This window comes from Vidua macroura, chromosome 5 (assembly GCF_024509145.1).
Source record: "Vidua macroura isolate BioBank_ID:100142 chromosome 5, ASM2450914v1, whole genome shotgun sequence".
Taxonomy (NCBI): Eukaryota; Metazoa; Chordata; class Aves; order Passeriformes; family Viduidae; genus Vidua; species Vidua macroura.
The window spans coordinates 49,378,239-49,403,528 of NC_071575.1; the positions used below are offsets into that span (position 1 = coordinate 49,378,239).

The window sequence follows — 25,290 nt, forward strand, 5'->3', positions numbered from 1 at the left end:
ATTTATAACTGGTTTGATTGTTTTCTGTTACTACCAGAGCAATGTAAGTACACAGAAGAGACCTACATATACCTCAGTTCAAAGACCAGGAGGTTCACTGTCCATTCTTGTCAACACTCCCAAGAAAAGGTCTGGAAAACCGCATTTGATTTTCAGACATTTCATCATACAGAACAAATGGAACAAAAATAAATCTTGAATAAAAACGGGGGAATTTGGCAGAAGTTAAAAACAAAACTTTAAGATTTTCTTTATTTCTTTTTTGCTATCTACTTAGAGGTGTTGCCTCCTAAATGTGTTGACAGAATGTACTAAATACTTGCTACCCCTCAATTAAGGCACATGGGTTGCCATGACAAGTCTCTTTTGCCATGTATGATTACTAAAAACGTGTTTGGTACCTTCAGTTTTTATTCCGTACGGCTTTGTGAAGCCCTTATTTTGCTAACTTGTGGATTATATTTCAAACTCTTCAAATGCCACATGTCAATGTATTGTACAAAACATTAGGACATCCTGTACTCCCACAGAGCAATTTCATTTTCTGCTAGGGTTTTGTTATTTCAAAAATAGATAATGTGCTGAGATATTGACCAGAGTGGAAAACTAGAATCTGAAGTCAAATCCAGATTTTGAAGAAGAAAACTCCAAAGAAACAAAGAAAAGTTAAACTTGGGAATAGCACAGATTTTGTGGGCACAGAATGGCTCCAAGCTTATAGCTGCAGTTGTGTGTCAGGGGGCCGTGTCAGTATCACTCCTTTTTTACGATTTGTACAAAAGTGCTGTTCCTGCATAGGTTCCCTCTTTTCTCATTGAATCAGCATTCAAAGCTCTTTAAAACAGAAAAGGTTCCTCCTGGCTTCGGTGCATTTTAAGTCAGACCCTTTGTCTGGTTTCTAATGAGGGCAGTAAATGTCCCCATATATAATATATGGTATAATTCTTTTGAAGTATTCTTCAACTGCCTTTCTATCTACAATAGTTCATTTGTGAGAGTCTTGAAGTATAGCTACAAGAGAGTTGAAAAGAAATGTGCTGTCTTACTGGATTTCCAGATGAAATAATAGCCAAGTATCACTCAAACACTTTCCTTTCAGCTTGAAAATTAAGCCGGGTCCTTTGAAGGACACAGCTGTATTGCATTTTAGGGACAAAATTATTATCACTAAAGCATTAAGTTTAAGATACTTAGGCACTACAATCACAAGTATAAATTCACTCTCTCATTCCTTTCATTCTTTTTTGTTTGTCTAGTGGTACTGGTATGTTTGCAAAATTGTGCAGTATTGTTGAAAGTCCTCATAATTCCTGAACTAATATCTTTTCTTTTTGGTGGGTTTTGGGTTTTTTTTAACTGACAGTACTAACTGGTACTTTTACTGAGTTTTGTAAGATTTCTATAGTGTTCCTGCATTTTTCCCACCATTGTTATATTTTACAGGGCAATTTACAATACACACACACACACAAAAAAAAAAAAAAAAAAAAAGTATTTCCTTTGTAGATTGTCTCTGTGTTTCTGAGGGGCAGTTTATTTTTAACTTGGAATTAGAGGTGACCAAATGTAAAATGTTTAAGGAAAGAATAGCAGAAGTCATGTTAACTTTATTACAGTCAACGCGATATTGGATTATGGTGTCTTTGAAGATACTTCACTCTGAACCCAACTTTCATCAAGCTGGCAAAAAACGGTCATTTGGGGGCTCTTTTGTGTTCAGCATTCAGCTTCTAACAAAATAAGTATATTGTATGTTTAACACACCAGAAATAAGATGTGAAAGACCAGAACTGCAGGATTTAAAAGACTATTACAATGCACAGCTTGTTCGGTGCCCCTAAACACTATCTTTCAAAGCTTTCTAGTATAGGTTTTGTTATTTATTGCTACTGTCATAGAAAGCTCAAAATGTGACAAATGAAAGGTGAAGAACAATTAAGATGAATGCTAGAACATAGTCTACCAAAAGAAGTGCTTTTCTAAAATTATTCCTTTGCCCATTCTTTAGCTCCAAGTGAAGTTCAAGAAAACCTGATTCAACTAACACAATATTTTTTTAACAGATTCTCCCAAGCAGCGCTCCCATAGAAGGCGGGACAAAATTGACACTGTGTGGATGGGACTTTGGATTCAGCAAAAATAATAGATTTGAATTAAAAAATACTGTAGTCCATATTGGAGGACAAATTTGTCCTCTAGAAGCAAAATCTAGCAACAAAAATAGGTAAGAAACCTAAAATATTAATTTCCATTTATACAAATGTTCTTTTTGTGTATGGATTTTTTTGCAAATACAAACATTCAGCCTATAAGTATCATTCATCTCTGATTCTGAAATTTCAAATTTGAAAAAATCCAATGATTTAATCAACTAACCAAGAAAAACAATGCTCAAAATGGAGATGAAATAAATCTAGTTTATGCCAATAGCTCCTGCAGTAGTTTTTCTAATCTGTCTGTGAAATGCTGTTCAACATCTGTGGAAGCTGGCAAGAATGAATCTATTCAAAGGTTTGAAAAGGGGGCAGTTCCTTTGGCCAGGATCCTGCTAGGCTAAGTCATGTCACCTCTGTCTTCCTGATCTGTAAAGCTGCTGGAGAGAAGTGTGAGAGGGTGTATTTAGTCATCCAGAAGCTTATGACCCTCAACTGCACCTCTCCTCCTCCTCCTCAGAAATAAGTATCGGAGACACAGGCATAATGGTTAAGTTTAAGACACAGGTTACTGTGACTGTTATCTTGCAGAAATACAAGTTCAGTGAATATCCTCTCTCTACTACCAAAGCAATTCACAAATCGTGGCACAGCTTTGCTGTTCACATACATAGCAGTGCAGATACTCCAGCAAGTGTTCCAGAAGTGTTGAGCACTCTCCTAACTGCTGTTCTGAAGAGTCTCAATGGAAACAAGATGATTAAAGAAGACTAGATTATGTATGAGACCATGTGAATGTAATATAATACATTGACACATGGTGCTGCAGAAGCTCAAGTTTAATTTTTGGTAATATTTAATTTTTTTACAACAAACTTGTGTATATTATTTATTTTTTCTAATGCTATTGTCTGCCAAAATTTGATATTAAAGGAATTTTTTTTAAAAACCCATTAGCCATTGAATTGAGGTATTTGTTTTTTCTGTCATGCTTCTTTTTTCTGAAATGTATATGATATACTAAAATTATTTTCTGTGGCCAAGTATTATAAAGTCCACAGCATTTGTATTTATTATTAAGGAAGAGGGCTACAGTTCTTTTAGCTATTATTTCTGAAATGTCCGTGTTGTGCATAGATTGATGATCTGTTTAGTATGGATTCCCCGTTATTATGAGTTTGAAGTGGTTCTATTTTAATATGAAAAAATCAATCAGAAAAAAATGTAATCCCATTTTTCCTTTTTTTCTAAAGGCTGGAATGCACAGTTCCTGCTGCAAAAAGTCCAAGATTTAATATATCCAGTAGTGTCTCTGTTGGACATGGCAAAACACTATTCAATACATTTTCATACGTGGTAAGCACTAGATTAAACTTTTATAGTCAAAATTAGCTTCAATATTAACTGTTAGGGACTCCTCATGAGTCCAGTCCAGCATGGTAAATTCTGTATTCATGTTGGCTTTATTGTTACTTCATGGAAATGTTAACAAAAATTTTAAGTCCTCCTCTTTACGTTTTGAAAATAATTTTATAATCCGCTGGTTTTATTATTACCTTCCCTTAGAATCCTGTAATAACAAATATATCTCCCACCTATGGCCCCAAATCTGGAGGAACATTGCTGACTGTAGCTGGAAAATACCTAGACAGTGGGAAATCCATGAGGATTTTTGTTGGGGAGCAGCCATGCACTTTGAAAAGGTAATGTACTAACTAAAACACAATGCCTTTAATACTGAAATGTTTTGATCAAAAGCCTTAGAGTTAAAAAACGAAACTCAAACATTTTCTTCCCTCTCCTTGTGTCACTTATTGGAGAATTTTTACAAAAAGCAGTAAGTACTCTGAGTTTAGGATACTTGAAAGATTTCTAGAAGGGACTACAGTCCTCTGGAAGTCTTGTTTATTCTGTAATGTCTTCATTAACCTTATTAAAAGGTTGCATAGAGAAGTGTCAAATCAGCTTCTAATGGACAAGAAACTGCTTATTTCCCATCATTTTTGTCACCCTGATTCCCACACAGTCAGCCCTCTCTCTTGTATTAGCAAGAGCTGCTGTTCATGCAGCAGCTGCCAGTGAACAGCCAGTGGGCACAAGTTACCATTTCCTCCTGCCTGGTTGGGTGGAAACCTGACTAGGGAAACCTAACCATGTCTATCCCATGCAGAGGAGCACTGTTTCTGCACTGGTATCAGAGAACAGCCTACAGAACGGAGGCAGCATCAGTTTGGCAGCATCATATTTTCCTGGTATTTCGAAAACTGTTTTGGAGGTTTAAGCCAGAATTTCTTGTGACTCTGTACTGGATCCAGTAGGAGCTCAGTCACAAATCTTTGATGTGTTCTGTGTGGAAATGCCTGTATAGCATTATATATAATAACTATATATTATTATATAGTTATAGTTATTATTAGATATAATAACTATAACTATGCTAAATAATAACTATATAACAGCTGTATATAAATGTTAAATACCAAGCACAGATTCTCTGCTATGGCAGATGAGTTCTGAATTTGGTAGCCATTCTACCATGGCACAAATCCTACTTGGTTCTGTGCTTAGGAACAGCAGGGCAATTCCAGAATTGTCACCTTTGCGGACAAGGCAGAATCTGGCCCACTGTGTTACAGAAACAGGACATCCAGCAATTCCTCTGAAATTTGAGCATCATAAATGATTATGGGAAGTCACAGTGGTAAAACTTCACACTTGTGGAGACCGTGGGGAAACAGTAGCCTATTAGTTAACGAACGACTCAGTGTCAGGAGGGATGAAATTTATTCTTTACTGCTAAATGATTTATTGTATGCTCTTGATCAAATCAGCCAAGTCTGACTAAATCAAGAAAAAGGATTTAAGATATTCAACTCTGATCACTAAAAAGATTTTCATAATTTCTGTTCCTTGATAGTTAGGGTTGCATTTCTTGGTGTTTCGTCTCAACTGGTCAACTAATGGAGAAATATATAAACATTTTGGGAATTATTCATTTGAGACATCTACTATGGGGGTGGGACGACAGCCAGCTCAGATACAGATGTTGGTCAGGTGGACCTCTAGGTATTGAACAATAGCTGAGACTTACCCAATAAGCATCTCCAGCACGCCTCTTTCTCACTAGCCAAGTTGTATGGAGACTTCTATGCAGGTCTTAACCAGTTTCTCAAGGCAGGTGTTTCTTTAGCTAAACAGGCAGCTTTCCCCATTTCTGAGGGCAGCTAGAGCAAGGTTTGTTTTTTTTTTTTCCTTTAAGAGATGTTTAAAAGCTTCCAGATACAGATGAATGAATCACTATGCTTTATGGTGAACCCCACCTTCCTGGAAAGCTTCAGAAGTTGTAGCAAATGCCCCTTTTGTCTAATTTGGAGACTATCTCTTACATTCTATGAGAACAACCTCACTTGGATGGCCCATGGTTGTGCTTGGGCCCAAATCACTGAAACCAGCTGGAAGAGTTACATTTGCTTCTCCAGTCAGTTGCCATCCTTGTCTCTTTTGTGCCCTGCTCCCTCTGGCCCTATTTCATGTGCTTCAAACTTCAGGATCCTCCTGTGCCCACTCACCCACTGAGCTCAGTGTAGAAGGAAGAAGACTTCCATGGCCAAGCATGATAGCAAGGGAAAGGTGAATATCCCAGAGACTCTGCTAATGTGCTGAATTCAGCCAGCTCTTCTTGGATTTTCTCCTTCTTCTTTCTCCTTTCCCTCTGCCTGCCCCTTGGCATCTGGTACAACCCACACGAGCACTTGTACTTGAGGTTTTTAATACAGAGTAAGTCCTGTGGATTTGAAAGAGGCATTATCTTTTGGTTATAGCAGATCAAGTCATTCTCCTTAAACCTGGAGTGTGCTCTTGTTTTCCAGGCTGGAAGCTGCCTTTGCAGGGTTCAGGGGCTCATGGGGTTGTCACCAGTACAGAGGCAACACCTTCCATCAGGCAAGGTGCAAGTCAACTGAATTAAGATTAATCTTGAGCTTAAGCCATGCTGTTGCAATTTCTACCTTATGTCATGTGTACTTGTTGCAATTTGATTATCCAGCAGGAAAATCAATGACATTTTTTTACAAACAGATCTTTAGGCAATGTTGGGGCTCAGTAAAGGACAGTGTTTAAGTCAAGTACATGTTTTATAATGGTGACAAGCAATCTGTTTTCAGTCCTCCCAGCATATCGGCGAGCACTGTGGAGTGCTACACTCCAGCACAGCAGATTCCCCAGGAATATCGTGTGAGAATGGAAATCGATGAAGCTATTCGAGACACAAGCAGCCATTTCACATACAGAGAAGACCCAGTTGTTTTAAAAATTCATCCAGCCAAATCTTTTCTTAGGTGAGTAAAATTTTCTTATAGAAATAAGAAAAGCAACAAATGAACAAATAACAGCTATACTGCTTAGCAATCTATCAAAAGAAATTGCATTTTTATCTCTATCTTCCATGCCAATTGTTTCTATTATGGTGCAGTTGCAGAGGGCAAATCATTTCCTTTCAGAGGTGAAGGAGAAGGGGGAAGGGTGCCTCTTTTCTCTTTGTGATTTCACTCCCAGCTGCTGCTGAGCCTACCTGTGATGTCCTGCCGAGATAGCCACTGCACAGCTAAGTGTGTCTCTTGTGCTGTGTCTGGACATTACACTGATTGCTGAGGAAAATCCTCTAATGTGACAAGTCAGCGGACTCAGTAGAGCAAATGGATTTTAAAATAGTCTAAATCCAGTGCTATATAAACATAATGAATATATATGTATGGTAGTATGTGTGTATTTTCAAGTGACATATTTATGGTCTCAGTAGCTCTAATCCAAGCCATCTGCCTTTGCCAAAAAAATGTCAGCAGTAGAACAGACACCTTTTTCAGAACCATTGAACACAATAGGTGAAATAAGTTAGTTAGCAAATACAAAGTACAAAAAAAAGCGATCTCATTTAAAATTTACACATTTGTTTTATACCCTGGCTTATCACAGTTTTAAAAATTATTTTTCTTTTCTTTTTTTGATTAGTTTTTATAGTAAATGTAAAATCTGTTTCCCAGAAAAATTGTCTCATTGCTCAAAGCTATGTATTTGCATTTATCCAATATATATCCATAATTCTGGTTTTATGTTATCATTTACTCTAAAATACAATTTGTAATTAACATTACATTATCACAGCAGTTATTTATCCTACTTATCTTCTCTTTTTCTTTTCCTTCCTTTTTTTTTTCCTTCTTTTGGTAAATTTTCCTAGTGGTGGAAGTACAATCACAGCTCAGGGAATCAACTTGAACTCAGTGTGCTTTCCTCAGATGGTGATTACTGTACCTAAACTAGGAATGAACTTCTCTGTGGTGAGTCAGTCTCAAAGAAGACAGTATATTATCTTTTCATCTTGGTGTGGTGAATTGTTGTGAATTATCAGCCAAAATACTTCAACTTTTGCCTTGAAACTTTGGGGCTTCTACTGATATTTTGGTGTTTTCTGCAAAGACTGTTTTCACTGTGCAGGAAAAATTCAAAACAAATTTGAAATTAAGGTTAGGATAAAACAACTGTTTTTCCAATAAACCTTTTCCAAAGAAATAAGGCTAGTACAGTATCTGATAAGAAGATTTATATATTTCTATTTAACAATACAAATTCAGTGACTAAACACACAGCAGTGCAATATAGATATGTCAGATTACATGACAGGTTCAGGCACTACTGCGATACTCAAGTGGTGACTGTGGATGTATATCAAAGGAAGGGGAAGAGTAAATATATAAAATCAAAAGTAGGTGTTATTTTTAAGAATTTGTGATTGCCAAAATCTCTGCTGGGGAAATCTGTCCTAACTTTGTTAATTCAGCAACTAAGTTTTAAGATGGGTTTGGGCTCTTGCCTTTGGGTACCTCTGATGAAACAGCAGATGTCAGTCAGAGATGTAAGTCTTCTTTTTTTTTTTTTTTTTCTGTTCCTGAGTTGACACTACACAGTGTCCAAATATAAACACAGATATGACCATGTGATCTGCTTCAATTTTTATAGGGCAAAGATGGCATTTGTTATCTAATTTTACTGAAACTGCTTTCTGTAAGCTTTTGTCTACATATTTGTGTTGTACCTCCAACATTTTCTTATCCTGTAAGGTTTGTTTAGTCTAACTGAAGCTCAGTTGACCTACACTCTTTATGACAAGCTACTTACTGTTCATATTCTCAGCTTATTTCTAATGATCATCATACACTGTTTCCTGAATTGAATTCTAACTATTAGACTTAGGTTTGCTCAGAGCATTTTAAATGGTATGTCTGCAAATTTGCAGTCTTTCATAGCTTCAAGGTCATCATATTCTTCATGATCCTAATTTGTATAATATTATGAGTGTCAGGACCTGAATTTCCGCAGCATGTAGTCGTGGCTTGTAATTCAATGGGTTCAGATTTTAATCTAAAGATCAGTTCCTTTCCAATGAAATACAGTGTTAAGTGTTATCAAAAAATCACTTTACCCATCAGTCAGAAAATAAAATCTTTCAGTGAAATGTACCAAACTCAAAATTTATTAGATTTTTAGTAATGTGAGCATAATTATTTCTAAGCACAAAGGATTTTGAAGGAAATGATCGTTGCTGAAATCAAGTCTTGAGATTTTGCTTTGTGTAAAGATCATTTGTTTGCTTTTTCCATTCCCCTATGGGAATATGCAATATTGCTTCTCTTCCGGCCCTGATACTGCATACCTCGTCAAATATTTAGGACTTCTTAGAATCTGAACAGATTTGAAGGATCTGGAGTTTTAAAGAAAATCCACTGTCAAAAGTGACTGGCAGCTCCAGGCAATAAACACCATAGAATTTACTCTTTCTCCCAAATATTGGGGAGCAAGCTTGCCTTTGAGCAGTGTTTTGCTTTCATCCTGCCTCTAACCTGCTGTTGAAAAAAGACATGGTCTTAGTCAGAATTATCTCCTTTATTCTTTTTCTTTTCATACTGTGCAGTGTGTTAGACATTTGCCAACAAATAAATCTCCTGCCACTGCTGATCTCTAAAAAATTGCGCCAGTGTATGAGCAGCTGTACACAAGTTCATTCTCCCTGCACAAAAGGTGGAATAAAACCTCAAATGGATTATAATCCAGAGTGTTTTATACTTTGACATTGCCCAAGCAATATATTTTTGCTCTATTGAAATTAAAGGCTTCTGGCACTCAGTTGCCTTCTCTGCCTCTGTGGCAGACATTTATTCTGCCACTATTCTCTACCTCTAGCATATTTCTAAAGGAAGAGTATTAATTCTCAGGTAGAAAGGGAAGATTCATAAGTGGCAAAACAAGATTGTACTGTGTAACTGAGGAAATTTCTGGTGGTGGATGCCTATGGCTGTAGTCTTACCCATCCTGCACTGGAAGTTCTGGGCGCTCTGCATGGGAGATATACCAAAAACCCCCAACATTTCATCTAGTCATTATTAAAATGAACAATGATAAACTATTTTCAGCAGAGATCTAGAACAACTATCCCATTTATAAAGGAGAAGACAGGTTGTTTTCCTGAACAGACCAAAGAAGTGCTCAAGAAGTGCTATAGCTGAGGTTATATATCTTTTTGCTTCCTTAGTTTGGGAGAGGATAGCTAAATGAATAATTTTTTTTAAATTGTTATTTAATCCCTTTTTCTTTTCAGTTTTCTCTCACTAGCCTTCTCCAAGAAGCTGCTTTTGTCAGCAGTCAGAAACTCTTGCTCTTGGGAAAACCAAAGTCAGCACTGAAACACGTCCCAGAGCATCAAAGGAAAGTACAGCTGGGAGGGACCACAACAGTGAAGCATGGCCCACTTCCCTGTGCCAGGAGCAAATGTACCCAGACCACTGCCTAACAGATACTTGTTTAGGCTGTTATTAAAGCTCCTTGTGAAAGAAATTTCACAATCTTGCTTAAACAAGCTTTAGAGAGAGCTGCTCTACCTGCTTACCTAGTGGTTTGGAAAGACTTCTTTCTAATAATTAACCCAAATCCTGTGGCTAATTACTTGTCTTCTTGTTTAACCCTCTGTGGATACAAGCAACAGATTATCAGTCTCTCCTGCTAATTTTATATATTCACACTAAATTATGATTCAGCCTTTCTCTTTTCCAGTTAAAACAACCAAACCACTCCAAATTCTCCTGATAAATGTTGTTTCCTAGAGCTCTACTCATTCTTTCCCCCACCTCTCAGACCCTTTTCGATTTGCCTAAAAGTGGCGGTGCCCAATTTAAAATGGGTCTCACCTTTTCCTGTCAGCTCTCCGTCCTCAGGTTTAATTGTGGCCTGGAGTCCTGATGGAGTCACAATGTGGGTGGAGGGTCATTTCTGTAAACAGCAGGAGCTGTTGGGGATGCTCTGCATCCCAAACTCTCGGGGAGCAGGGTCAGCAGACATGCCCTGGGGCATCTGCTTTTCTCTGCCTCTTTCCATCCCAGTGGTAAGAGATGAGTGGTACAGCTGATACAAAAGTTTTTCTGGAAGAACTTCCTATAAAAAGTGCAGTTACACTGAGACTGAAAATTTTGGGCATAATATGCCAGCCCCCTGTAGAAGAAACATTTAAGTTGAGCATTTCAGCTTTCATGTTTGTAGTTTAGTATCTGAAATTTTTTCTTCTATAGAGCAAAAAACACCTTGTTTCCATTTTACAGTATTCTTTTCATATTTCTTTAAATTTCCTTAAAATTGTTCAGTACTGTGTTCACACTTGTGTTTATATTACATTTTATGTTAATACTGCCAAAATAATACATTTTGCCGTCTTTGAATTTATTTCAATGAGTGAAAAAAATTTATTGAACCATATGTTTCAATAATTGCAATGTGTTTCTTTTTAATTTCTATTTCATGAGGTCTTTTGATCATTTGTTCTGACTAGGGAAAAAAAGTAGGAATTTAGGCAGTGCTGCATAAATTCCCAAGAGCTCTAGAGAATGCATAAGAATACAGAAACCTCACTTCTGTTCACGTATCCAGTTCCTATGTGAGATACACAAGCAGGGAAGCAGCTCGTTCCCTTCTTTCACTGTGCCTGTAAAAAAAAACCCAAGGCACAGTTTTGGAGTAGTGTTTCGTCGGGAACCTGTGCTGTAAATCATGCTAGATGATTCTTCTGCACCTGAAGCGCTTGGGAATAATGGTTGTTTTCTTTGAAAGCCTGTAGTTTGCATTGATTCTCCCAAAGTGAACAAGTGGTCATTTGGGATCCTTTCTTGTAGTATTTTTAATATTCCATCTATTATCTAATTTCAATATATATTCCCACTGCCTAATCTCTTCTAACAATGAATGTCCCAAGATACGCAAGGCTGCAAAACTAAGAAGCATTTTTTAATACGTGATCTTCAACAACTGACCCTGTAGTTATGCAAGCTCTTCTCTTTCCACAGACTTTCAATTATCTCTTCAGTAAGTAGTCTTTGGAATGTTCTTCAGCATTTTGTAATTTCTCGCTGGCAGGTGCCATTTCACAGGAGAATTTTAAGGTGCTGTAAAGTTTGTTCAATATTTACAAGTCTGTAAGCAATCCATACTCATATTCATCAGGATGCCTCGAATTCAGCAGTGAGTGTCTACCTTAGAAGTATTAAATAATGATGAAACAAATTCCCTGTAAAGTGTGGGTACTGAGTGTGTGATTATTGAAGATATTCATGATTCCCTATCCGAAGGCATCTAGGCTTGGATCCTCTATCTCTCTTGACTCCATGGCACAAAACTGCCACAGAAGCCCAGTGAAGAGTTTCCCCACAAAGGGGAAAATTCATCTTTCTTTCTATGCCAAATCTGTAGCTCATGCACATCTCCTGGCAAGAAAAGGGTACAGCAGGGTATGTCAGGAGAAAGCCACTGTGTGAAATCACCAGGGTGCCAGGGAGGCAGTGTTAAAAGGTACATTGACCATTCCAAGCCCAGGGAGGAATTTGGACTCCCAGTCAGTATTGATCATGTTGTGCAAAGGGCTTGCTCTCAGACCCAAGAGCAAAACACATTTTACTCTACCTTCTGGTGTGATGATCTGATAGACTAGAAGTATCATCTCTCATGCCTTAATCCAAGAAGAAAACTAAAATAAAAAGGCTACCAATCCATCAGGATCATTCATTGAACCACCCGAAATGGCAGCAAAAGGCAATGAATTTGCTGAAAAACCCTCAGGATATGCTGCTTGAGTGTCACTGTTTTACACAGAAAAATCTTCTGAATGGGCTTCTCTTCATGCTGGACCTGTATTTTCTTCTCTTTCTATTGAGAAATCATCCTTTGGCAAGGATGGTTGGAGAGTCTCCAAGTCTGTCTTTAACTTCATTCATCTTTCATTCTCCACTGGAACTCCAAAAGTTTACTTTTTATGAAAGAACAAATTGGCCCTTTTCTCCTTTTTGACAGCTGCAGATCCTGTAATGCACATCCAACTGCCCCTCTCTAATCTGGGTCAGCTGCTGGGAGACCTCTGGAACTCAGAGATCCTCCCTCATACTTTTCCTGTTGTTCTATCAGATGAAAAAGAATTGAATTGGGCACTGAAGTTCAGGTTCTGTAGGTCAGGTTTGAATTAATTGCCTCAAGGGTCATATTTTACAAATGGAAGAAGAATACATACCTTAAGTGATGAGTCATATGCATTGTGCAATGGATTATTATTCCCTTTGGGGTATAGCATTTACTTATGCTTGTGAAATGCTCCATAATTTTCATATTTTTTCTTCCTCTTTGTCTTCAGATGTAGATTATTGTCACAAGAAAAATGTAGGCTTAGCTTTTAAAGTGAATGTACTTTAAAGTTTAATTAAATAAAAGTTAAAGGTGCTGGGTGATAGGCAGTATCTTAATTGAGAAGGCAATAGATTGAATTAGGGGGGTTTTCTTGGAGATCCTCAATCCAATATTTCTTGAAAACTAAACCATCATATTCTTCAATTGCTAAAACCAATTTCAAGGTAAAAATGTCATGTCAAATCATGTACCAATAAGGGCATTGCAAATAAGATTTTTCTTGACCTTACCAATCAGTCACATTGCATCCCCTCCAAAGAGTATTATTAGATTTTTATCATTTTCTGAAAGCTTCTGCTTCAGAGACCAGTCTGATAAAGTAAAGTATCTGATTCTAATAGATAGCCACAAACAAAGTTATGAATACCACTGCTATTCATTTAATGGACATCACTCCTCTACAGTAGATAAAGAGTCTAATAAATTTACATTAATCAAATAAATATAATGATTACTTGGGACATACTTGGGTTTATAATTACATATATTTTAGTAATCCTTTTTAAGAATTGACACTATATGATAGATATCTTAATGAATATTCATACATCATGGGAAAGTATGGCTTGATCATCCATTATACTAATGATGCATCTTATTATTTCCATACTAATTGAAATTAATTTCTAGATCTATGTGATAGAACAAAGCCTGAGATATGGTCAGTTGTGCATAACAGTGTATTCAAAAGAACTATCTGATACTGTAAGCAGATGGACCAAAAATCTGCCTTGTGTCCCACAGTTTACCTTGTTGACATGGAGGTTAAAAAAGTATTTCTGAATTTCTGCTAGGAATATAAATGGGCTGTTAGATACACAGGTGCAAGTCCCATTAGCATCACAGAGAGCTCCACCAAGTTATTTAACTGCGTGCTGAACTCATAGCTCACAGATATGTAGGAGCTCTAAAACTGTAATGCTCAGATTGTTGAAAATGTTTCCCTTGGCAGATTCAAGATTTCACAATATTATTCACAGAAACATGAATTGCTGTGGTGATAACAATAAGCCCTGATTTGCAGATAACTAATTTAATCCCAGTTTTCAAGCTAATGTGGCTATATAAGCTGATACAGCCTGAGTGGTTATATCACTGATTTGAAACAGCAAAATTACATTGCATTAATTTAAGCTAATTTCAAAGCTCCTTCAGGCAGCATTTGATAATGAGAACAAATTTATTTTGAATAACAAAACAGAAAAATATGTATTTTGGCCTTCTCTGGATGCACAAAGGTATTCAAGAGCATTGTTGATCTTCCAAGGAAATCTCTTGTAGAACAAATGCAAGATTTATCATGACGAGGTGCTTAGCCCCCTTCTTTCTGGGACACACATTAGATACGCTCCTTTATATATGTAAAAAAAGAAAAAGTTTGATCTGCTCTCAGGGCACAGTGCACAAGGGACTACTACTTACCGAAGGTTTGTAGAGTTGGAAGAGAAATACTTCTGTGGAGCTGAAGCAACTCTGTTTGTGCCAGAAGTCTTTCAACCATATCTTTGGTAGGCAGCATGAAAGGCAGGCACAGGAAGGGGGTACACAATACAAACAAGCCACTCTGCAGTTTGTGTGGAGCAGTCCAGCATGCACTGTGCCTCCCACTGGTGTTTGTAGATGTGCTGCTGACATCATAAGCAAAGTACTCCTGTAGAAACCTTCACAGTCTAGACAAAATTGACTCTTCTAGAGCACCATTAATCTAATTAAAGATTAGATTGTTGTCTAAAGTGGATTAGATGAAACCCACTCTAGATGAACCATTGTCCCTCTGTCAACTGCAAAGGCAATTCAGACGAGTCCTGCATTTTGTACATCCCCATAGCACAGAGCATCCTCTGGAGGGTCTTCATGATCATGATCCCCATGATCATGGGGTGCACCAGCAGCTTTTCCCCATTGCAGGCTGTCATCAGGAGTAGTGGCAGGTGTGGCTTCGTGCCTGTTGTCAGGTAACTCCTGCACTACAGTGGGGGGAAACATCTTATCCCTGCTGGTCCGAGATACAGTGCAAGTCATGTCCCACAGGCAACACTCTCAGCAGGAGCTTACATGACTATGTACCAAGTGCCACACATCTGGGACCTTAAGTATACACTTTTAGAAAGAAGACAAGATACACTTTGCTGAGCTTTTGTGACCCAGAATCCACAGTAGCTTTGGCTCTAAAGCCCTTTCTCACAGAGTCCACAGTGCCTTTCTGGAAACATAGCAACTTAGCTGCACTGTGGGTGAACAGTGCTTTACTTCTGCTTTCCACTGTTCCAGTTAGTATTGTTGGCTTTTACCTTGTCCTCTGGTCCCTTACTATTGCTTTGGTAGTGAAAAAGAAAGAGAAATCCATGTTGCAGTCACTGTGACAGGCTGGGTAACCTGAACTATGGCTGCTAGTACACCAGGCTAGCCTCCTGATGGTCCTTGGCTTTAGAAATCATTTTCCGTTAATTATCTGCAAAATATTTACTTTAAAAGTGCTGTGAACAATCAGGCCAGGAAGCTTGTTTACTTGAACATTTCCTCAACAAGAGTGCAAACACCATTGACATGAAGTTTTTATACTTTTCTCCCAGCTAAACGCTGTGTAGCGCTGATCAGGATTTTGCTTCGGTTAAAGAAGAACAAGACCCTTGGTGTTTATTTTCATGATATATGTGTATTGTTAAAGAAAGTTGCTTTAATCAGTGACTTCCTCTGCATGTACATACTGCAATTACCTCTTTTTTTTTTCTTATAGGCGTGTAGCCACCGCTCTAGCTCAGAGATAATCTGCTGTACAACACCTTCACTGAAAGATTTCAATCTCCAACCACCCTTTGTGACCAAAGTGTTCTTTATTTTTGATGGTGTCAGCTCCCTGTACTTTGATTTTGATTACGTAAATAATCCTGTATTTAAGCATTTTGAAAAGACAGTGTTCATCTCAAGAGGCAACCAAAATGTTCTGGAAATTAAGGTAAGAAATGCTGAAATAAGTTTTTCAGTTATTTGTAAGTGCACATCAGCAGCACAGCTTGGAACAGACATTTTGATGAAATAAAGGAAGCCCCAAGGAAGCGAGGGCAGAGAGAGCACTGTGTTCAGTACTGCATTCACCCGAGCCTGGTTGTCACCATTTAAAAGACGAAGAGCTGAAAACAAAGATATGTGTACCAGGGTGGTTGTTGTCATCAGGTGAAGTGGGAGAGGGGTTTTCCTTGTTCTCATGGGAGGACCACACTGCATCAGCTTCTGACTGCAGTAAGCTGCACCACCATGTTCAGGATTAAACATGGCCAGCAGCCCAGAACATGAAGTATGTGGTCTGTACGCGAGCCCTGGCTCTTACTGTCACATGGTTATGTGTCCTTCCTCACAAAAGATGTGGTCTGGCTTCTTCAGTTCTCTTGAGCTGAGGGAAACTCTGGCCTGTGCACAAAGTCACTCATGAGGATCAGTCACTGCTGTAGCCTAAATATTTATAGATCCATGAAAAATGCAAAGTTGATGCTGAATGCCTCTTCAAAGTGCACTGAGGGTAGCCTGCATATCACTGAGAAGCATCTCTTAGGAATTTGGGGTCCTCAATAGCACAGGTCACTCTCTACTACAGTGCTGTGGAGAAAGTTAAATCCATTTTGTGAGAGTTCAATTTCTTGAAGTCTAGTTTTTTTCAGAGTATTAAATAGAAAAGGTATAAATATGGATATTTCTAGTTTACATTGAATATGTAAATTTATGAAAATTTATTGGCATTTATATGTTATTTACATAGATATCTATCATTTATATAAAATATAATTGATAAAAATGTTTATGGAAAATAATCAGTCTTAATGCTTAGGTAGTTTCTTTTTGTCACTCCTGCATAGCTCTGTAAGCCAAAACCTTTCCCCTATTGCAATGAAGAAATCTTAAAGTCCTAAAGTCTTTGAATCCAACATGGTCCAGTGGGCCAACTTCTGGGCTGCAAGACATCAGAAGGATTAGTTCAGAGTTCCTGTCAGCCATGTTGAGTTCCAGTCAAACTCTGCATATTAATCCATCTCTGCAAAGTGTGTTAGGCAAATGCCAAAGAATAATTGGTCTGATTTTTACTTTTTACATCATTTTTTCTGCTTGGAGCTCTTAGCCATACAATCACTTCTTCCTCAATGCAGAACAAAGCTCTTGCTCAGTTATGGAGATACGCTAAAAAGAGTTCTGGTGTGCAGGTCAGCAGATCTGGGAATATATAGCTGCTGCATGGCTCAGTGCCTCTGTGCAATGACAGCAGTGTTTTCCAGTATTTTCCAAGTCATGCATATCAACCAGTTGGAAAGAGGACTAATTTGGGAAAAATTTCAGAATAATGTAGATTGGAAGGAACCTCTGGAGGTCTTCATAATCTAACCCCATTGTTCAAAACAGGGCTAAATTAAAAATTAGGTCAGGCTGCCTATGGCTTTGTGTAGATGAGTTTTGAAAATCTCCAAGAATGGAGATTCTACATCTTTAAAACACTCAGCTCCACTAGCCTTGCATTGTCTATCTTACGTTGAGCTCCCCTCCTAGCTCAGTAACCCTCTTCTGTATTTCATCCAGTTTGTAGTACCTCTCTTTCTGTGGGGTTCAAAACTTGACACAATTCTCACAATTCAGCTCCACAAGTACTAACCAGAGCAAAACAATCACCTTCAATCTACTGGCTTTGCTGCTGCTAAAATGTGTGCTGAGCCTTCATCACTGAAGTGGCATCCTGCTGCCTAATTTCACATTATGGTCCAGCATATCAGTCATTTTATTAAATCTGATATCATCTGAAAGCTCAAAGACAGTGCATCCTATATCTTTGCCCAAGCTGTCAAAAGATTTTAAGCAGTATTGGTTCCACTATCAGCCATTGACAAATAAAGATTTGATCTCTGTCCAATCTGTTTTTCACTCATTGTATATATCATCCATCCAGTCCATACCATCCTAAGTTTTTTTCATTGTCCGGGGAGATTGTGTTGCAAAACTTGCTAAAACCAAGGCCTGCTTGTCCAATGCTCTCCTTTCATCTAGAGAGCCAGTCCTGTCCACCTAGAAGGTTGGGCAGGCAAAATACACTCTTGGGAAACCTGTGCTGACTGTTCCCAATTGTGTTCTTGTGCTTCCTCTGCCTGGAAGTGCATCCATGAGGACTTGCTCTATAATTTTCAGAGACACAGAGGGTCAAAAATTAGTTGGATTTTTAACTCTCTACTTTGCTTACTCTTTTATTCTCCCTGACGAAGTCTCTGGTGCTGTTTATTGCTGGGAAAAAAAGATTAGATAAGAAAGGCTGACTGAGGATTGTCAAAGTGAGAACTGACCAAAGTCACAATTTTGTAGTACTGACCTGTGGTGATGGCACCCAAGGCAGATGTCTCCCTAACCCTAATGTCCTGGTTATTTCCTGACAACCAGCTGGAGAACAGCATTAGTGAAAGGTGGTCTACTAGAACAAAGCATGAACAGGCATCAATTTAGCATCTTCCTCTAAATAGAATTAGTTATAGTGGGGTGCTTCTATCAAAACTCTGAGACAATTTTTCATAAATTTTAGTCAGGAGCCAAAAGAGCATTACAAGCCATATTGGCAACACTTTTCCCTCACCCGTACCCACATTCAAAAATACACACACACAAGTTTACATGCCTCATCCCTCATGATCATATTTTGTGGAGTAATTAAGCAAGCTCAGCATGAAATTAAATGGCAGCTTGCTTCAGTGAACAGTCTGTTCTACCAAACCAAAGTTCTTTTATCTCTTTCTTAATTAGTTTCAGAGGGGCGCAGGGAGCTTTTATCACAAGTTTTTCAATCTAACTAATCTAGTGTGACATATTTGGCTTTTGTCAAATGACAGTGGGTACCAATTGAAATGTTCTGTTTGGTTTCCACTGATGACCACAAGATGTTTTTGTAAGAAAATGTTATACACAAGAAAACATTAGGTTTTCTATTTAAAACACAGTCAGGGCACTGTGTGCCACAAATGCCAGTCCTCCTTGTCTTCAGTGCCAGCCTCCCAACATCCCACATCATCACTGTCTTCCTCTGCCAGCTATGTGGCTCTTTGAAGTCTCTTGGTGCCCACCATGCCTCAGTCAAAGGGGTCATGACAGAATGGTACCAGACAACTCTGCTTCAACACCATGAAGACACCACTTCAGAAGGGCTCCCATCTCCTGCCAACATGGGAAGCTGTCAGGGCGGGAGAAATTCTGGTGTTTCACTGCCGAGTCTGCTGAAAAAGATAAGAGTCCACTTGCTGCCTCCTCCAGAAGCCACTGATCCAGACCTGCAAGCTGGGCTGCTGACACTCGAGAGCATCCTAGCTGTGGAAAAAAAAAAAAACAAACTCCCCCCCAAAAACACACACCAAAAAAAAAAAAAAAAAAAAAAACCCAAACAAACAAAAACACCCAAAAACAAATAAACAAAACAAAACAAAAAAAAGCAAAAACAAAACAAAAAACACCTAAGCAACAAATAAATAAGAAAAGCATCTTTCTTCTGTTAGCCCAGAGGCCTGTTCTGTTCTGGGGTTGTGATTGTGCACTAATATGGTGCAGGGACTCTGCATTGCTCTAGAGAAGGCCTAGGCTTGGGCCACCAGAAACTAAAGTATATTTACAAATATAAATCTTCCACTAGAGAAATGCATAGTACAGTTGTAATTCAATGTGTAACAACTGGCATGCACATCTGAGATCTTGGATGTGCTCTAGCACTTCGGTCTTAAAACTCAGAGTAGGACAAGACTTACTATACTGCCTACTCTATTCTTAAGTCAGTGTAACTCTTTATGAGACAATGGTAAGGAAATCTTCTTGCCTCTTTATAGGTCACTCTATTGTCAATCTTCTTTCACATCGCATAGGAAATTGCTACTCTCAAAACCTGGTCCAAAAGAGAGCAATATGGAAATTGTGGTATTTTTGAGCAAGCTGAAGAGAAACCTCTGCAACTGCAGTAATTCCTTCCCAAGTCAACCTGCTCACTTTGCTTAGGAGCCTCAAAAATGCTTCTGCCACCAGTCTCAGAATTTCCACACCTTAGTTTGTTTACTGTTCTGCTGCTGCTTTTAGTTTTACCTAAGTTATTCCCATCCCTCTAAAAGTTGTGAGGTGGCTGTGCTATCAAATTGGGTTGCAACAGCTACCCAGTACAGCTTGAAGATTAACTTCTCCAGCTTGCATTCAAGGGCCTTACTCACCAAGAAGGGTGTAATACGCATTTGAAAAGTGGAAATATTTTTTTCCAGTTCTCACAGGAGCCAGTTTCCTCCTTTTCTTAAAATTGTAGGCAAATTCTGTTGTCCCGAGAAGAGCAAAACCACTGTTGAAAGCGTTTTGAAACTCTTAATATATTTAGATATCATAGTGAATATATTTGAATCTATACTATATTAATGGTAACGTAATGGTCGTAGTTATAAGTAAAAGCTACCATCTTTATAACTGGCTAAAGACCACCTTAGGAAATACAAGTATGATTTTTTTTTTCCATTTTTCCATCAGTTTTGGTGGAGAAAAAATTCTAGGCTTTGGTGTAGAAGAAGAGACCACTCAACCACACTCTCCAGGATAATATATTTATCCTGAAGATGGAAGAATTAAATTCAAGTCTTTTGAGGTGCATCATTCAGAGGAAAGATTTGAACAGGAATGGCTCACAATCTGCCGCAAGTCTCCAAACGAAAAAGCAATAAGCATTCATATGCTCCCTGGCCCAGGAATATTTTATTGCTTAACACCAAACATAATGGCTTTGACTAGACAGAAGATAGAGTGCAAAATGGACTTTTATGGCCAGCAATTAAAAATCATTTACCTGGGGTGTGGGTTTGCCATTAAAGTACGACATTAAGCTGGCTCTCCTATACGTTTATTACCATTTTCCCAGGGCTCAGTCTCATTCTGAAGCAGATCTAAAACATATGCCAAAGTAAGATTATTTTTTGCCCCTCAGAATGGGGTTCTTGTTTTCTTTCCAATATACATGTCTTCACAGTGGTGTCAGCTGTGATGCCTTCCCCCCTTCTCATGGAAAACTCCCAGATCCAGCCCATATAAATAGCCTCTATTAGTTCCATACTCCTTTCTCCCCTTCAATCCCACTTAAAATGCCTCTTCTTTCATCTTGAACTGGGCTGTACATGGGCTAGGGCAGCTCTTAAATAGAGATGTGCTCCTGAGCACAAAAGATCCTAAACTTGGCCTTTGGATTCTGCCGTCACAATAACAGAAGCAATAATTTTTCATCCAAGTCTGGGATGTAAGAGCAGGTTTTCTGGGTAAGAAGTGTGCTTTTCATGCTTCATCTTTACCAAGGTTTTTCCTTTTTGGTCTGTGGAATATGATTTTAACAGACTTGTGTATTATTTTAATTAATTACTTCTTTTTGAAAGCTTCATTTCTGCTACCATAACCACTTGCAAAACAAAATGTTTGAGATGCCTTTAGCTTGTGGATAATATAATGCCAGTTTTGTGTAAACAACAGCATTACATAATGTGTCCTTTCTTGAACAAATTATGCAAAAATCTAAACAGGACCAACAGGATTAATCCCTCAGACATTTAAAATTTCAGAAGTCTGTATGAGCTGTATGAGTGACAGCAGATTTTATCTGTAATGTTACCATCCTACACTGGCTCCTCTGCCAAAGTCACATTTACATGAAATAAGCCTATACATGCATATTGACAGAACAGTGTGAATTCTCATTAGTCTTTTATTTCACAATTTATTTTTCATTAAAAATATTTTCCAGGCTTGTAACTACTTCACTTTTATGAGATGTTTATGTAATATGAAATTGATTTTTTTTTCCAAGGGAAATTATATTGATTCAGAAGCTGTTAAAGGCGAGGTCCTAAAAGTTGGAAACAAAAGCTGCGAAAACCTTCTCCTGCAGTCAGAATCTATTCTGTGTACGGTTCCCAGTGATCTCCTGAAATCCAACAGTGAGCTAAATATAGAGGTGAGGCAACTACACCGCACATGAGATATTAATGCCATTTTTATTATTATTCACAGTGTCACTATTGAATCAATAAACTTTAAGCCTAAATAAAATTTAAGCCTAAGCCTGTGCTTACAGAGATATCTCTGTCCCTGTTTGTTTGGGATGGAAATTCAAATAATAACAGCTATTTTAAAATAAATATGTTCGTCGCTGTTGTTATTACCTGTTTGTACAGAGACTTTCTGGAGCCTTAGGCACAAAGTAGGACCTGAACTAAGCACAGAAATAAAATTATAGTTATTAATCCAAACACAAGAGGAAACATGTGGGGAACAATGAGAAGCTATAATGGAGTACTTTTAGTTTGGAACTCACAAGCCCTTTTTTCAACAACTCCTGCAGTCAAGAGGATCAAATCTTTCCCGAATAATTTTTTTTGTCTGCATTTTATAATTTTGTTTCAGTTCTTTTTGTAAGAAGAAGACACTTAGGACAAATGATTGAGTCATTGCTTTAAAGGTGGTCTCATTAGAGTCATTCAGTGTGCTACTGCAAATTTAAATTATAGACATACTGATTTATAGAATAAGACATAAATCTTTCAATACATTTGTATTTTTTTAAAGATAAAAAAAGAGAAATTGGAATGGGATTACCTTTAAACTGTGAAACTGCACTCTGATTCTCTGAAAACAGTGGAGACTTTGCTGGTCATGTAAGTGGGGTTAGGATCAAAGTCTGTGTAAGCTCTTTGAAGCAGGGACATCTATTTTTTCAATGTCTTTAAGACATTAATCTCACAGGATCCTGGTCTGTGAATGATATTCCTATGTGCTACTGCAATCTAAGTAAATAGTAATAATTAATTTGACTTATTATCATGGTAACTAGTAATTTATTTTAATATAAATTCCTTTTTTAAAGTATTCATTTTCTTGGATATATCAGGCAAACTATAAAATTAGATGCAGCTCTTCCTTTTGGTGTAGGTCTCCCAGATTTCTAAGTGCCTAGTTTCATATAATACTTGTGCACAGGTTGCATTCAATTAATATATTGTATTTTTACACATCCAAGTAGGACTAACATTGCATTAAATTAGTTCTACTCTGTGATATTTTCTTAGCTTCTAAGAAACAGATATGTGTGACATGTTTCATGCACAGAAAAGAACAAAACATAAAGGGGTTAAACAAGGTTTCTACTTGTTTACTGGCAAGGAGACTCAGAAATTGTAGTCTGCCCAGTGAAGAAGAAAATTTGCTCTTTTGACAGGCAAATCCATCATTACAGTACCCAGAGGGATGAATTCCACAGGAGGAAGAGAAAAGATGGCCAAATGCATTCCAACTGACTGAGCTAGTGCTGTGTGACCTAAAACAGTTTTTCCCTGTTAGCTCCTTGGTGCTTGTTTGGTTGTTGGTTTTTGGGGTTGGTTTTTTTGTTTAGTTTTGTTTCTTTAAACTGTTAGCAAGCTAGAATCTGGCAAGGGACAGGCTCACGTGACCTTGGGAACTAAAATGCAAGCATGCTGTCAACAAGAGAGTGAGTTTGATGTTACAGCATATTTATGCCAGAAGGACACACATTAAAGACAGTTGGGCTATTTTTTTTAATGTACATGTCAGCCCATATAGCATAGGCCCATTCCATGCACTATATGAGTAAAAGTATGAATTATACATTTTGAATTAGCATCTGGTTACAGTGGAACCCTGTTATCCAGAGTGCATGTGACTGCATACTGTGTGTGCCGTGTGTCAAATACAGAGCTGTGTTACTACCAGAGGTGGTAGTAACCTTCTCTTCTCTTGAAGGTGAGAAACTAGTCATAAACATTACCAGAGCTCTTGAAGGTGAGAAACTAGTCATAAACATGTAGCTCTGTTTTCATGTACACCAATATAACAACTTCTCCACTCACAGGGTCTTATTACAGTACAGCATCACAAAATCAAGATTTAATGCATATGAGACATATCAGCTCATACTTTAGTACTAATAATCTAGTTCTTACTTGTCTTTGGAAATCATTGCACTATTTTTTTCTTTGTTATTCCAGTGGAAGCAAGAAGTTTTGTCAACAGTTATCGGAAAAGTGCTGATCCGGCAAGATCAGAATTTCACGGGACTAATTGCTGGAATTCTTTCAACATCAATCTTAATTTTTATTTTTTTGGTGGTTTTCTTCTGGAGAAGGAAGAAGAAACAAATCAAAGGTCCATCATAGTCAATTCCATCAACTAATTCCATTATTATCTTAGGTTTTAAAAACTGACATAATTTTATGCTTTGCTTAACTGCCTTGCATTGCCCTGTTGTAACCTGTCAGCAGAGGTTTCACAATCAAGTCCCACCATTTAGTTGCATTTTGGTGCTTGGCAAGAGCCTGAACTGGGTGAAGGGCCACATTATGCCTTAAGCAGAAGGATTTCTGAGGAACTCTGAGCTATTAGGAAAACTTAGTAACTTCTTTTCCCTAATCAGCTTTGGAAGAGGGGATGAGTAAATGACATGCATGGAATCACAAGTACTTCAGCTTCATCCAGTTGCCCTGTATTCCTCTAGGCTGTGCCTGAGTTGTGCAAGACACAGTGCGCTGCAGTCTCCTGGTCTTTTTTTACCCCAAATCAAGAACTTTGTCAGACTCTGGTTCTTCTCTGGCCCCTGTGTCTGGGTTTCCTTCCAGTGGGAGCTGCCACACTATGTAAGGTGGGAGGAGGAGAAGAGCTAGTGTATAACCAAGTCTTGTCCTGATGCACTGTCACAGTTAGACCATGAAGCTGGCCCTAGAGTCTTCAAAGTAGTCTCTGATCTTCCAGTATAGCTAAGAGTGGGTCTTCAACACAAGATTTTTTTTCAGAAAATCTTGCACTCTAAAAATAGCTCAAGTTCAAGTCCTGCATATCTGCCACAGCAACAACTTTACCCTCTTCCCAGCAGAGCAGAACATCTAAATTTAAATAAATAGATAAGTGAATAGTGGCATAACAAAAACATGAGGGTTTTCTAATACTGCTTTCTCCTCCCCCTTCAGATCTGGGAAGTGACCTAGTTCGTTATGATGGCAGAGTGCACACTCCTCACCTGGACAGGCTGGTGAGTGCAAGGAGTGTAAGTCCAACAACAGAAATGGTTTCAAGCGAATCTGTAGACTACAGATCAACTTTTCTAGAAGGTATGCCTCTAATAGGAATCAGTATGGAGGATATTTTACACATCTTGATTTTCATATGTCTTCAGAGGATATCTATTTTGATCAGTATCCTAATTTCAGTTTCTCATCTGATTTGTCTGTGTCTGCATTTTTGGGACTCTCATGTGTTCACAGGCTTGCTATTTTAACTGAGCTTCTCAGGTGCTTCCCAAGATTAAAGTGCTTAGGATTTTTACTTTTACTCAGGCTGA

At 38.1% G+C, this 25,290-nt stretch overlaps 1 protein-coding gene across 2 annotated transcripts in view; it reads left to right on the top strand.

Moving 5' to 3' along the window:
- Nucleotides 1-25,290, top strand: part of MET (MET proto-oncogene, receptor tyrosine kinase) — a 69,339-nt gene that overhangs the window by 30,265 nt on the left and 13,784 nt on the right. Inside the window, exons 5-13 of one of the 2 annotated variants that reach the window (XM_053977273.1) lie at nt 2,064-2,224; nt 3,407-3,509; nt 3,720-3,856; nt 6,317-6,490; nt 7,390-7,489; nt 15,661-15,879; nt 21,751-21,897; nt 23,945-24,101; nt 24,920-25,060. In XM_053977273.1, the coding sequence (XP_053833248.1) occupies nt 2,064-2,224; nt 3,407-3,509; nt 3,720-3,856; nt 6,317-6,490; nt 7,390-7,489; nt 15,661-15,879; nt 21,751-21,897; nt 23,945-24,101; nt 24,920-25,060 (1,339 nt within the window). The remainder of the gene's footprint in view (nt 1-2,063; nt 2,225-3,406; nt 3,510-3,719; nt 3,857-6,316; nt 6,491-7,389; nt 7,490-15,660; nt 15,880-21,750; nt 21,898-23,944; nt 24,102-24,919; nt 25,061-25,290) is intronic. The other variant, XM_053977274.1, reaches the window with a different exon arrangement.